Below are 15,186 nucleotides of genomic sequence, written 5' to 3'. Positions count from 1 at the left end.
TCAATGTCAACAGTGAAGAGGCAACTCTGGGATTCTGGCCTTCTAGGCAGAGTTGCAAAGACAAAGCCATAACAGCCTTCCTTTCTCAGAACAAGAATAGACTAAATAGACTGCTTTCAGAAGAAAGCACTTTGTTTCTGGCTATTTTGAGCCTGTAATCAAACCCACAAACGCTGATACTCCAGATACTCAACTAGTCTAAAGAAGGCCAGTTTTATTGATTCTTTAATCAGAACAACAGTTTTCAGCTGTGCTAGCATAATTGCAAAAGAGTTTTCCTTTTAAAATTATAAACTTGGATTAGCTAACACAGCATGCCATTGGAACACAGGAGTGATGGTTGCTGATAATATGCCTCTGTACGCCTATGTAGATATTCCATAAAAAAATAAACCGTTTCCAGCTACGATAGTCATTTACAATGTTAACAGTGTCTACACTGCATTTCTGATAAATTTGATGTTATTTTATTGGACAAAAAATGTAAGTGACCCCAAACTTTTGAATGGTAGTATATCTGTGACCAACAGATGCATATCTGTGTTCCCAGTCATGTGAAATCCATAGATTAGGGTCTAATGAATTTATTTAAATTGACTGATTTACTTAATGAGCTATAACTCAGTAAAATCTTTGAAATTGTTGCACGTTGCATTTATATTTGTGTCCCAGGTTTAGTTTACTATGTTACATCTACCCCTGAGTCCACGTTTATCTACTTTGAAGAGCTAGCAAAATGATTTTGTCAGACAGCTCTGCAGCATACTTAGGCAGGCTTGCCTAGCTGAATATGATGACCAAAGACAGTACAGTACGAGGAGCCCAGAGATAACATTGTCTGGCTGGCTGCTCCTGCCTGAGCAGAGATGAGATGATGACTTTAAGGAATGAAAAATGGTAAAGCCATCAAATTAAAAAAGTCCAAATCAAATCAAAGTAATATAAACAACTGAAATATTGTATTATTTCATAGTAATGTCATATTTTTCTATTGATGTCTACCCAATGTGGGCCTGACAGAGAGAATTGAATATTTTCAATATTTTGGCAATTGAATGTTCACGATTGTTAGCTTTGGACTTTCCATTAAAAAAGCTCTAAAATCATTTGAAAATCATTATTTCATAATGCACTTAATGTTTTTTTAAATTATCGTAACCAAAATAAAAAAAAGTGATTATTTTTTAAATAATTAAACCGAAACCGAATCGACCTCAAAAAAACACTTATCAGTCAGCACTAGTTCCATGTAGAACCCTCTGTGGAAATTGTTCTACGTGGAACCCCAAAAGGTTCTATCCGAAGAATCCTTTTAGGTTCTAGATAGCACCTTTTTTATATGAGTGTGAAGAGCGCACAAGACATAGGGCATATAAGTCGCTTGGAGTGGTGAGGGACAGAAGGGGGAGGGGAACGTGGGAGGGAAAGTGTGGGGGAAAGAGACTGGGAGAGAGAAGCTGCTGCGTGTGGACTGTAGCTTGCAGCTGCAATTGTGGAAGAAGAGAAAGCGTGCGCATGTGAGAGAGACTCAGAGACTACTAGATGGAGAGAGAGAGAGAGGGATATAGTGAGAGAGTGAGACAGACAGACAGACAGAGAGAGAGAGAGAAGGCTGAAGCACAGAGAGTGAAGTAAATAAAGAAAGACAGTAGTGGCGCAGTGCTTCTCTGTCTACTGTAGATGTACAATTATGTTGTCTGTGGAGATAGTGTGATACCAGGACTATACATTTGCTATCGCACCCAATTGTCTCCTATCAGCTGGATTTACTCAGAAAAGGACATCAATGACCATTGGACCATTTACTTGTTCACAATATAGGCACTAAAGGTGGACTTTAAACAAGTGCAGTGACAATGCAGGTGAGATTATCTTTATTGTTCAAACACTGTACATGTGTTCAACTGCATGTTGTACTGAAATTATAGTTTGGTTTGCTAGATTTGAATTTGAAATGAATTAATTGTGGTACATGGCATTTCTATCTGTTTTATAATTGGGGAAACTGAATATCTACCAGATGCTGATTTATGGATATTTCATATGTTATGTTTGCGCTAAAAAAAATATTCAACAGCTTCTGTCTGACGCCAGTTGATGTGTGGACAGAGGCTGTGCTGTTTCGTTTAATTGTGGTAATAAACTGTTACTATGCATTTACTTGTAATCTGAGATATATTTGATATGTGCTTCCAGGTAAAAAAACAAAACAAAGATGTGCTTTGGAAAGTGAACTTTTATGATTGAGTGTAAGAGAATAATGACGTACTGTATCTCTGTATCGCTCTTCTTTCCCCTCTCTCATACCGTACACACAGATACAGTCACACTCACAAGATGTGTTGCTTTTGTTCAGTAAATCCTGTGCTGCTGCAGACAGCAGGACAGTTGTTGGAGTGACGTGCTCCGGGTGCGGTGCCTGTTTGTTAGACGAATGTGATTGAGACCACAGTATATTGACAGGGATTAGAACAATGAAACTGTACATGGTTAACAAACACAACAAAGATCAACAGAGCAAGCGAAGAGTTATAGATCAACGGATAGCTAGATTCAGGCCCTGTTCACAGTGCTCCTCACACATCCTGTAACAGCAAAATCAAGTGGATTGATAGAGAAAGTAAGAGGTAGATGAGAGGTGAGAAAGAGATATGTAGTATGGGGGGGGGGTTGTCAGAGATTTAGTGGACTTTGGAGAAGGGATGAAAGGGTAAAAGAAGGAGAGGGAGTGTGAGAGAGATGAAGGAGTCACTGCTGTGTTCAAGTACAGCTAGGCCATGACAGTGAAGACAGCCCTGGCTTGGGGCGACATCGAGTAGAAATGGCCAGTCCATTATTCCAGATGAGTGTTTCCTGCTCCAGGGGGGAGCCCTGACCTCGCCCCTAATCCAGCAGCCTTCCCCACGCCTCTCACTCAAGGAGGCCGCCACGGCTATCCTCAAACAGTCAAGCATGTATCCCCTGCATGCATGACAAACACAGGCCTCATGAGCCCTGTGGTCAGTCAGCCCTCCTCACCCAGCTACCAACCACGGTTTACCAAATGTTCACCACACACTTCTGCCTACCACTTAGACATTTGACTCTGCACAGACACTTGTATATCAGTTTTAATTTGTATCAAGGGCAAGGTATTTGTTTGCCTATTGTTATACTGTTAGTGCACACAAACACTTGCATCTCCTTGGTCTTTTGCATTGGTTAGGATTTTGTGAGATTTGTTTTGTTGTAAAACCTATAATAATGTGTGCATGTAGTCTGCCAGATCAGAAGCAGAAGGGATGACCAGGTATGTTCTCTTGATAAGTGCGTGAATTTTCCTGTCTTGCTAAGCATTCGAAATGTAACAAATACTTGGAGTAAAACATTTCTTTAGGAAGGTAGTGAAGTAGAAGTTAAAGTTGTCAAATATAAAGTACATTTACATTTACCACAAACAATGACTTAAGTAGTACTTTAAAGTATTTTTACTTGAGCACTTTACACCACTGGTTATGTGTCATTATATAAGAAAATTAAATATTGCAAGTTGAGCATCCACTTCCCATTATGACCCGTAGAGTAAATTGCTGCTCTTAGTTGAGCTATTTAGTCATGGTGATTGGTCTATAGGCATGGCTCATGATGAACTAAAACATGCAGCCTCTCTGTCCATGTTGGATTCATTAGCTTCATTCAGCCTTTTGCACACACACATACTTCTGCGTTCGAAGATTGCATGGAGAGAAAAAAAAACTTTCAAGGTGCCGTAAAGGTTAAGGGCTCCGGTCACGACTCCCACCGAAGGCGGCTCCTCTTCCTGTTCGGGCGGCACTCGGTGTTCGTCGTCACCGGTCAACTAGCTGCCACCGATCCCTTTTCCCTTTTCTGTTGGTTTTGTCTTATTGGTTACACCTGTTTCTTTTTTAGGTTTTAGTTTGGCTATTTAATCCGGTAATGCCCGCCTGCTCTTTGTGCGGGCTTATTTTCCTCTGTTCATGTTTGTGGTTGTGCGTTTTTCTTGTTTTTCTCCGGACTGGTTGGGTCCTGGTTTTGGGTCGGTCTTGATATTGCGCCTGGTGTTTTGGCGTGACCATTTTCCTGCGCCGGAATAAAACATTGTCCTTTACCCTCTGGTTCCTGCACCTGACTCCGCACCCACTACGCATAGAAGTGCGTTACAGAAGCCTGCACCTACATGGAGTCAGCAGGAGCAGCGGCCACCCCCTCCCATCGATGGCGGAGCGCGTCCTCCATCATACGGCCATCCTCCATCAGATTGGGTCGGCGATGGACCAAATGATGGAGAGAATGGACCGATGGGAGAGGCGTGGTCTCCCCACCTCGCCGACTCAACCCACTCCTCCGGCGGCGTCTGGCCCCAGCGCACTTGCGGCTGGGTGCCAGGGATTTTTGCTCCAGCTCGAGCTGTACCTGGCTACCGTGAGGCCGACTCCCTCGGGCGTAGAGAGGTTGAGCATCCCCTGGAGTGGGCCAGGGGATGGGCCACTACCCAGAGTTCACCCATCGTTTCCGGGCCGTGTTTGACCACCCTCCGGAGGGGAACGGCTGTTCCACCTTAGGCGGGAGACGAGGAGCGTGCAGGACTTTGCGCTGGAGTTCCGGACCTTGGCCGCTGGGGCTGGGTGGAATGACAGGGCCCTGATGGACCACTACCAGTGCAGCCTCCGGGAGGACGTCTGCAGGGAGCTATCTTGTCGGGACGTCACTCTCTCCCTCGATGAACTCATAAACATGTCGATCCGGCTAGACAATCTGCTAGCTGCCCGTTCAGAAAGCGTCTTGTCAGTTCCACCTCCTGGCCCTCCCGCTCCCATACCTATGGAGTTAGGGGGGGGCCGCATCGATGGGTACCGGAGGAGGAGGCTCCTCCTGCACCAGCTGTGGTTGGAGAGGACACACTTCCGACCGGTGCTGGAGGAGCCCGTCTGGGAGTCGAGAGGGTAGGCAGAACACTTCTCGGTCACCCCAGGCGAGTAAGCACCAAACTCACCCAGAGCTCCCTGTTGGTCATATGTTTGTATATTTTTTCCCCCTGAGTTTTCTCCCTCTCTCCAGCATAAGGAGCTAGTTGATTCAGGTGCAGCTGGGAACTTTATGGATCACGGACTCGCACGTAAGCTGGGTATTCCGCTGGTGCCGATAGATCCACCCTTCCCTGTGCACTCCTTAGATATCCGACCGTTAGGGTCAGGGCTGGTCAGGGAGGCCACGGTTCCACTGGACATGGTAACGCAGGGGGATCATAGGGAGCAGATTAGTCTCTTCCTTATCGATTCTCCTGCGTTTCCAGTGGTGCTGGGTGTTCCCTGGCTGGCCAGTCACAATCCTAGGATTTCATGGAAACAGGGGGCTCTCCAGGGGTGGTCAGAGGAGTGTTCAGGTAGGTGTATGGGAGTTTACATCAGTGCCACGTCGGTGGAAAGTCCAGACCAGCTTTCCACTGCGCATTCCCTCTGAGTATGCCGATTTGGCTATCGCCTTCTGTAAAAAGAGGGCAACCAAATTACCACCTCATCGACAGGGGATTGCATGATAAACCTCCAGGTAAACGCTGCACTTCCCAGGAGTCACGTGTACCCAATATCACAGGAGGAGATGCTGGCTATGGAGACATATGTCACGGAATCTCTGGGACAGGGGTACATTTGGCCCTCCATGTCACCCGTCTCCTCAAGTTTATTTTTTGTGAAAAAAAAGGAGGGAGGTCTGCGTCCGTGCATTGATTATCGAGGTCTCAATTCCATCACAGTGGGGTTTAGCTACCCGCTACCTCTCATCGCTACGGCGGTGGAATCATTTCACGGAGTGCGTTTTTTCACAAAACTGGACCTCAGGAGCGCGTATAATCTGGTGCGTATTCGGGATGGAGACGAGTGGAAAACCGCGTTTAGTACCACATCGGGCCATTATGAGTACCTCGTCATGCCATATGGGTTAAAGAATGCTCCAGCTGTCTTTCAATCCATTGTAGACGAGATTCTCAGGGACCTGCACGGGCAGGGTGTGGTGGTGTATATTGATGATATCCTGATCTATTCTGCCATACACACCGCGCATGTGTCTCTGGTGCGCAAGGTACTTGGGCGACTGCTGGAGCATGACCTGTATGTAAAGGCTGAGAAATGTGTGTTCTCCAAATGAGCCATCTCCTTCCTGGGTTATCGCATTTCCACCTCTGGGGTGGTGATGGAGTGTGACCGAGTTAAGGCCGTGCGTAATTGGCCGACTCCGACCACGGTAAAGGAGGTGCAGCGGTTTTTAGGGTTTGTCAATTACTACTGGAGGTTTATCCTGGATTTTGGCCAGGTAGCGGCTCCCATTACCTCACTGCTGTGGGTGGGTGCGGTTACGGTGGTCGGCAGAGGTGGACAGAGCTTTCAATCTTTTGAAGGCGGTTTACTGATGCTCCCATGTTGGCACATCTGGACCCCTCTTTGGCGTTCATAGTGGAGGTGGACGTGTCCGAGGCTGGGGTTGGAGCCGTGCTATCACAGCGCTCGGGCACGCCACCGAAGCTCCGCCCCTGTGCTTTCTTTTCGAAGAAGCTCGGTCCAGTGGAGCGAAACTATGATGTGGGGGACCGGGAGTTGTTAGCTGTGGTAAAGGCCCTGAAGGTGTGGAGACACTGGCTTGAGGGGGCTAAGCACCCTTTCCTCATCTGGACTGACCACCGTAATCTGGAGTACATCCGGGCAGCGAGGAGACTGAATCCTCGTCAGGCCATGTTTTTCACCAGACGTGAGGTTCTATGTCTCTTCCTGTTCGGTGTGCGCTCAGAGTAAGGCTCCTCGGCACCTGCCTAGAGGGAAGTTACAGCCCCTTCCCCGTTCCACAACGGCCGTGGTCTCATCTGTCGGTGGACTTTCTTACCGATCGTCCCCCGTCTCAGGGGAACACTACGATCCTGGTTGTTGTGGATTGGTTTTCTAAGTCCTGCCGTCTCCTCCCATTGCCCGGTCTCCCTACGGCCCTACAGACTGCGGAGGCACTATTTACCCACGTCTTCCGGCACTACGGGGTGCCTGAGGACATTGTTTCTGATCAGGTACCCAGTTCACGTCCCGAGTGCGGAGGGCGTCTGGGGAGCGTCTGGGGGTCTCGGTCAGCCTGACCTCGGGTATCACCCGAGAGTAATGTGCAGGTGGAGAGAGTGAACCAGGAGGTGGGTAGGTTTCTGCGGTCGTATTGCCAGGACTGGCCAGGAGAATGGACGAGGTACGTCCCATGGGCGGAAGTGGCTCAGAACTCACTCCGCCACTCCTCCACGAACATGTCACCGTTTCAATGCATGTTGGGCTACCAGCAGGTCCTGGCACCATGGCATCAGAGTCAGACCGAGGCTCCTGCTGTGGAGGAGTGGGTGCTGCGTTCTAAGGAGACCTGGAGGGCTATCCAGGAATCCCTCAAGCAAGCTGGTGGATGGCAGAAGAGGAGCGCTGACCGCCACTGCAGTGAGGCCCCCGTGTTCGCACCGGGGACAGGGTCTAGCTCTCGCCCCGAAACTTGCACCTCCGCCTGCCTGCCCTGCCGGAAGCCGGGGCTGCAGTGTGTGGGGCCCTTTAAAGTCCTGAGGAGGATAAATGTGTTATAGATTACAACTCCCTTCTTACTATCGTATTAACCCCTCTTTTCATGCGTCTCTCCTCAGGCCGGTGGTAGCTGGTTCCCTGCAGGAAGGTGAGGTGCCGTAGGTACCTCCGCTCTCTCTGGATATCGAGGGGTCCCCGGCGTACACAGTACTGCGGTTCTGGACTTGTTTAGGTTTTAGTTGGGCTATTTTAAAAACCGGTAATCCCCGCCTGCTCTTTGTGCGGGCTTATTTTCTTCTGTTCATGTTTGTGGTTGTGTGTTTTTCTTGTTTTTCTCCGGACTGGTTGGGTCCTGGTTTTGGGCCAGTCTTGTTATTGCGCCTGGTGTTTTGGCGTGACCATTTTCCTGCGCAGGAAATAAAACATTGTCCTTTACCCTCTGCTTCCTGCACCTGACTCAGCACCCACGACGCATAGAAGTGTGTTACAGCTCCATTATTCTGTGTATATTATCTTAAACATGTGGCACTCATCCTCGATGTTAATAAACTGGATGTAATTAACTTGAAGAATATTGTCAGTCCCTAGAGAACCCTTGATCTGTGTCCCTAACGTAAGATGATGTGGGAATGCTGCTGCCTGAGGAGCTGCAGCTGCAGCCAATATTAACTGGGCTGGGCTGTTTTTACAGTCGGACTCACAATGTTCTTTAACACATTTCCACATTCACATTTTTTATTGTTGTTCTGTCAGTGTTCCCTCCAATTGCCTTTTTCTTGCTAGATGTCTGTCTCTCTTGATATCTTCATGCACAGCAGTCAAGGGGATATTGTGTAGGAGATTGAAAGGGAAAGGTATGTAGTTGTCAGCTGAAACCAAAATGTGGTTCTGAACATTGAGTACTCTTGGACTATTAGTTTCAAAGAAAAGCATAAAATGTTACGCAATAACAAGATTTAGAAGAAACATTTAACATTCCATCTTACCTCACACAAAAGGTACCTCTGAAAAGTACATTGTTTTATACTAATGCCAGTGCTAAGAAGAAGAGATTTTGTTTAACAATTAATAAAAAAATAATATTTAAAGAAAGGTATAAAAATTATAGCCACCCCTGTTTTTAATACTCTAGCACGCTCCCCTTGCGAGGATAAGAACACAGCCTTTAAAACATTTTTTTATGACGATTGTATTACATGTTGGGAGGGATCTTATACCATTCCTCCATACAGAATATTTCCAGATCCTTGATATCATTTGTCTGCCCTTGTGGACTGCCCTCTTCAATTCAAACCACAGGTGCAACTCAATATTAAATAGGTGTTCCTAATGTTTGGTAGACTCAGTGTGTATGTATAACTTATTTTTTTATGAATACTACTAACAACTACAGAATAAACACATTTTGGCCAAGGGATCCGTGGAATAAGTTTAGAGGGTGTAATACAATACAATGTCATATTATTCATTTACAATTTTTCACTGATGAATTTGATATCACCAAAAAGTTTGAGAAGGGGTTAGGGGTTAAGGTCGGGGTTATAGGGAAGAGTTAGCTAACAAGCTAACATGCTAAGTAGTTGCAAAGTAGCTAAAAAGTAGTAAGTAGTTGCATAGTAATTTTTTTAAACAAAAATAAGTAACCATCCTTTTTCATTTTCACATGTAGCAAGCAAAGTGTTTGTGTTGTCCAATCATCATCGGTAGTAGCTGAGTCAGACAGACAATACAGTTTTCATGCATCTAATTAGCCTATTTCTCAGTGTGGCAACCTGCCTCGGGCTATCAAGTTAAAAAAAGTTAGGTGAATCAGGTCGGACTCGGATGGAGAGTGAGTGAGTTGTTCAAGATGGATAAACGAAGGCAAGACTAATTGGTGCACAAATATGCCGCAAAAAGCTTTATCTGATCAAGCTCAAATTACAGACAATAACCACGTCAGCAAAGCTACCACCTTTTCATCAACTGACCAAACACCATCGCAGGTGGAAGCTAGTAGAGGAGAAGCTGGCCTTGCTTCTCCTCTACATCCTCCCCTCAAGAATAGTGACAGTTCCAATTCCTCTAGAGAGACTACCGGTCCTCCTCTTCTCCCAGAAAACCAAGCTGATGACTGTCAGAGACCCAGCGGTGCTGAGCGACCCCCCCCCCCCTCCCTTCTATGAACACTGGTAAAAGCCTATGAGTGATGAGACTGATATCCCCGACAGCTAACACGGAGTACCAATGTATAATATAAAGAGGCTACCAGCTAAACAATGTATATAGCTATAGATAGGCTAGTAGGCTAGATTGCATTGTTTGCCAAGCCCTAGTAAGCTATTGTTTTGACAGTGGACTGATTTGTATTATTTGAAATTAATAGACTGGTTTTATGCAGCCCAAACTTTCTATCCATACTGAGAGAGAGTGCAAGGATGGCTGGTAGGCTATAGGCCTACAGGACAGTTGTATATTAGAAACACATCTATTGGGTACTGATTTAGTATGCAGTTGCATCGATAATTAATTTTACAATCTGACATTTTAGAATTTTCCACTTTAATTACTGAACAAGTAAATACATTATTGCCGCCAGCTAGCATTCGAAATTGCAGCATTGCGACGCTGTAGGCCTATAGCTTCGTGAAACATAAAAGTTTGACTTAACATGAGAAAATGACGACCAAATAAAAATAAACATATCCATTCAAGCAAAGCTACAGGATACTTCAAGCACTAGCACCACATAATCTGATATGGGGGGCGAAAACTCCGACTTTTCTGGGGGTCCAGAGAAACTGCGCTACGCACAAATGTACATTTACTAAGTTCGTCTAGTCTTTGAGACCAGGCTGTTATTTTATATAGTCTTTAATTTAGGATCTGACTGTATATTGCAGTGAAACAAAACAATGTATCTCACAAATCCCCTAATCAAGCATTGTGATGTGCATAGAATATATATATATATTATTTATTTGTATTTTTTATTTAACCTTTATTTAACTAGGCAGGTCAGTTAAGAACAAATTCTTATTTACAATGATGGCCTACCCCTGGCCAAACCCGGATGACACTAGGCCAATATTTGCTCGGCACTATGAGACTCCCAATCACGGCCGGATGTGATACAGCCTGGATTCGCACCAGGGACTGTAGTGATGCCTCTTGCACTGAGATGCAGTGCTTTAGACTGCTGTGCCACTTGGGAGCATGAGAATATGACGTGCAGTAATAAATATCAGAAGTACTATAAAAAAATAAACACCATACATAAACCTGTGGGGTACACTGTGTACTTACAATGATTTGGGAAGTATACAGTACATGTAATCTCCTTTGAATACATCATGATTGCCCATTTTGTAGTATATGCAATACCTCAAAAGCAAGCAATTTTCTTTATTGCTGTATAATATTAGAGGTTGTTCGTTGATGGGGATTTGTGAGGTGTCGTTAGCAGTGCCCTTCTGCAGAACATACTGTATAGGTAACTGCCAAAATAAAGGAAACGCCAACATAAAATGTCTTAATAGGGCCACCATGAGTCTCCAGAACAGCTTCAATGAGGCTTGGCATAGATTCTTCAAGTGTCTGGGACTCTATTGGAGGGATGCAACACCATTCTTCCATGAGAAATTCAATCATTTGGGGTGTTGTTGATGGTGGTAGAAAACGCTGCCTCAGGCGCTGTTCCAGAATCTCCCATGTGTGTTTAACTGGGTTGACATCTGGTGACTGAGACACACACAAACCTGTGTGGAAGCATCTGCATTCAATACATTTTGTATCCCTCATTTACTCAAGTGTTTCCTTTATTTTTGCAGTTACCTGTAGGTCATTTTAGGAAACATATAGCTGGATAACACAGTAGGTGATGTGAGTGTTTATCATGCAAATCAACTCTGTATGATGTGTTTCATAGCAGTGTTTGTAGTTTTCCTTTGGACAGGTTTGATGGTTTACCTTGGTTTATGATGTTCCTGCTTGTTTCTCCAGGAGCATCTCTCAGTCCAGCACATGGGCACCAGGAGCACAAAGTTCTCCTAGTAGTGAGGTTTGTCCTGGGCCTCGTCCGGACTACCATGCCTGATCTCCTGGCCAACCTGAGTGTTCCATGGGGCACACAGGCGATTGTGTGCCCCAACCTGACAGCAGCTGCCCTGGTTGTGCCGGGGTCAGATAAGACTCTGGCCCCCTTCTGCACCTTCTGCTGCTGTGGCCTGCTGAACCGTACCCTGGCCGTGGTGTTTATGGTCAGTCTGGCCTTCGCCATAGTGGTGGGCAACGTGGTCACGCTCACCGTCTTCATGCAGACAAGACAGGTCCGTACACCACAGGGATACCTCAAAGGTAAACAAACAAACTCACTGATTCAAACTTGGAAGAACAACCTTTGGTGTTTTTGATACTGAAAGGTGAAATTCAAAGTCTGGTTTAATGTTCTGGAGTTGTTCTAAGATTTCTAGAGTCACATGTTTGTTTATGTTGCCTGCTGGTTACATTGAACTTTTTAGCAGACACTCTTACCCAGAGTGACTTTCGGAGCAATTATGGCTAAGTGCCTTGCTCAAGCCCACATCGATACATTTTTCACCTAGTCAGCTCAGGGATTCGAACCAGAGACTTTTGGGTTACTGGCCCAATGCGCTTAACTGCTAGGCTACCTGCCACCCTGCGTTATTTATATTGGCAGGATTAATTAAGGCAGTCGGTGCTTGTGGAATAAATCAAATCAAATCAAATGTTATTTGTCACATACACATGGTTAGCAGATGTTAATGCGAGTGTAGCGAAATGCTTGTGCTTCTAGTTCCGACAATGCAGTAATAACCAACAAGTAATCTAGCTAACAATTCCAAAATGACTACCTTATAGACACAAGTGTAAGGGGATAAGAATATGTATATAAAGATATATGAGTGAGTGATGGTACAGAGCGGCATAGGCAAGATACAGTAGATGGTATTGATTGCAGTATATAAATATGAGATGAGTATGTAAAAAAAGTGGCATAGTTAAAGTGGCTAGTGATACATGTATTACATAAAGATGCAGTAGATGATATATAGTACAGTATATACATATGAGATGAAAAATGTAGTGTATGTAAACAGCAGAGAACTAAATCAATTTTCAATACTGTTCAGTTACAATCAGGGATTCTGTTGTGCATTGCCTCAAAAGCAGTGAAACCATTTCCACACAGACTGTAGATTTGTTTCCCATGGAATTAAATGTAAAATCAGCTTATAGAACACAGGGATTTGTACGTGGTTGAGTGTGAACTGTGAATGACCTTTCTCTCCTGACAGTCTCTCTGGCCATAGCAGACATGATGGTTGGAGTGGTGGTTGTTCCTTTCTCTGTCTACACTGAGATCTCTCTGATGGTGACCAGTTCCCCTCCTGTCTGGTACCAGGGGGGCACTGACCCCTCCATGGGGGGCCTGGTGGGCCCCTGGCAGCCCTGCATGCTGATTGGTCCAGTCTTCGCTGGCTGTACATTTGTCTCCATCAGTACTATTTTCCTGATGACGGTAGAGCGCTGTGTGGCCATCTTATGGCCCCTTCATAAGGACCACCTGGTGACACGGAGACGTACCCTGTTTCTCATCCTCTTCTCCTGGGCAGGCAGTTTCCTCCTGGCCCTGGCCCCCCTCATCCTCAGCAACAACTTCACACTGGAATACAGTGAGTGCAGCCGGATGTGTAACTACGTCCCCCTGTGGGATGGAGTCACGCTGCCCTCTGACGCCAACATCCTCCTGCTGTTCCCTGTGTTTGACTTCACGCTGCTGGGCGGCACCCTGGTATTCAACATCCTGTCCTTCACCAGCATTCGCCACTACACACGCAAACGTAAGCTCATGTCAGAGGGGAATGTAGGGGTCGAGGGAGGGGGAGGCGGCTGCCAACATAGACCCTCCTTCTCTGACATCAAGGCCGCCAAGACGATCAGCATTCTGACGTTTGCCTTCACGGCTTCCTTCACCCCTATCGCTGTGTTTGTGCTGGGCAACGTGGTGGGCTTCACCTGGTGCAACTTCTCCTTTGTAGCCTTCTGGATCCTGACTGGGAACAGCTGCTGTAATGTGATAATATACAGCGTGAGAGACCAGCGCTTCAAGAAAGGAGTGACTCTGCTTTTTCAGAGAGAGCACTCACCTTCCCATGGGGAGAAAGGCGGAGCTACACCACCCCCACCTACCTTGTGACTACACCCCAAACCACACCTCCTCTATTTTGAAAAGACAAACAGTGCCCTTTCCTTTCACTTTACTATGGAGAGAGGGATTTAATCGGCATTTAACTTCAGGTAAAACAACAACAAAAAAATACACAATTATGGAAAATTAATTGTTTCCATTTTTTTTCACTGTGTTTAAATAATGAAACATAACTGTAGCTGACCTATGCGGTATCTAGTAGTTGCCAGTTATTCCCAGCATCATTTAAATCATATGACTCAAGCTGTCTCATTGGACTAGGTGAGATATCTGTGGGGGATATCTTCATAACATGCACTTTATCATAGAGTTGTAAGTAATGTATGGTTTTCATTTGTTTTGTGACATGTTTTGTGACTATCCAGAAACGTGTTAATTTTGCACAATTTTCTCTATAATTGTCATGCAGGTGAAAGAGGACCCAAAAGCGACTTAACAGAAACAGAGTTTATTTAAGTCCAAACAGGGAATAACAGAAATCCTCTAGTCTGTAGAGGGGAATAACTGGAGAAGCGGCCACAGACTGCAGGTCGCTTCGGGTAGGCGCAGGCCGTATGCTCACACGCAGCATCTGATGAAGGCAAAAAAACACGACAGGACAGGGCGATACACAATCACAGCAAAAACACGACAGGACAGGGCGAAACGCAATCACAGCATGGTGAATACTAAACAAGGAACCGACGGGACAGGAACGGAACACAAAGGAATAAATAGGGACTCTAATCAGGGGAAAGGATCGGGAACAGGTGTGGGAAGACTAAATGATGATTAGGGGAATAGGAACAGCTGGGAGCAGGAACGGAACGATAGAAGTGAGAGAGTAGATAAGACCAGCAGAGGGAAACGAATAGAATGGGGAGCACAGGGACAAGACATGATAATAAATGACAAACATGACAATAATAGCTTTTATTTGGGCTATAATACCATTATATTCATGAGGATGGCCTAATCAAATGTGAGTGAATGAAATGAATCTAAATGAAGAGTGATGTTGATTTTTTTATAAAGTTATGGGCAAATCCCCGGGTCCATGATCTGTACTACACAGAAATGCATAATTATGGATATGAATGTCCTTCTCTTCAAGGTAATGTATCCTGAATAGGTTCACAAAGGTTTACATATGCAATATCCTCTTTTGCATATTCATGTATTATTCTACACACTGGATATTATTTTAATTAGCTCCGCCCCCAAACAAGACCAAATGAAATCTGAACCAATCATAGATGTCTTTGTTTCACAAGTTTAGACATCAAAGTACAGCAGAGCACAGTAGAGTACAATACAGCACAGTAGAGTACAATACAGCACAGTAGAGTACAATACAGCACAGTAGAGTACAATACAACACAGTAGAGTACAATACAACACAGTAGAGCAGAAATCATTACAGTAGAGTTCTGTACAGTACAGTAGAGTACAAGACAACACAGT

The 15,186-nt window shown here is 45.1% G+C and overlaps 1 protein-coding gene across 2 annotated transcripts; it reads left to right on the top strand.

Annotated features, from left to right (window-relative positions):
* The first annotated feature begins 1,481 nt into the window (after positions 1–1,481).
* LOC124035076 (trace amine-associated receptor 13c-like) lies at positions 1,482–14,136 on the top strand. Of its 2 annotated transcripts, XM_046348493.1 has the most exons (4): positions 1,482–1,862; positions 7,652–7,791; positions 11,514–11,867; positions 12,830–14,136. In XM_046348493.1, exons 3-4 carry the CDS (start codon positions 11,600–11,602, stop codon positions 13,729–13,731), a joined length of 1,170 nt encoding a protein of 389 aa, XP_046204449.1. In that variant the 5' UTR covers positions 1,482–1,862; positions 7,652–7,791; positions 11,514–11,599; the 3' UTR covers positions 13,732–14,136. The 2 variants fall into 2 exon arrangements, with proteins under 2 accessions (XP_046204449.1, XP_046204448.1); XM_046348492.1 differs by lacking the exon at positions 7,652–7,791 and having other exon boundaries at positions 1,483–1,862.
* Positions 14,137–15,186: the final 1,050 nt, after the last annotated feature.

The sequence above is a fragment of the Oncorhynchus gorbuscha genome, linkage group LG05 (assembly GCF_021184085.1).
Source record: "Oncorhynchus gorbuscha isolate QuinsamMale2020 ecotype Even-year linkage group LG05, OgorEven_v1.0, whole genome shotgun sequence".
NCBI classification, from domain to species: domain Eukaryota; kingdom Metazoa; phylum Chordata; class Actinopteri; order Salmoniformes; family Salmonidae; genus Oncorhynchus; species Oncorhynchus gorbuscha.
The sequence above is the reverse complement of the archived record's forward strand: the minus strand, read 5'-3'. Positions and strand labels throughout refer to the sequence as shown.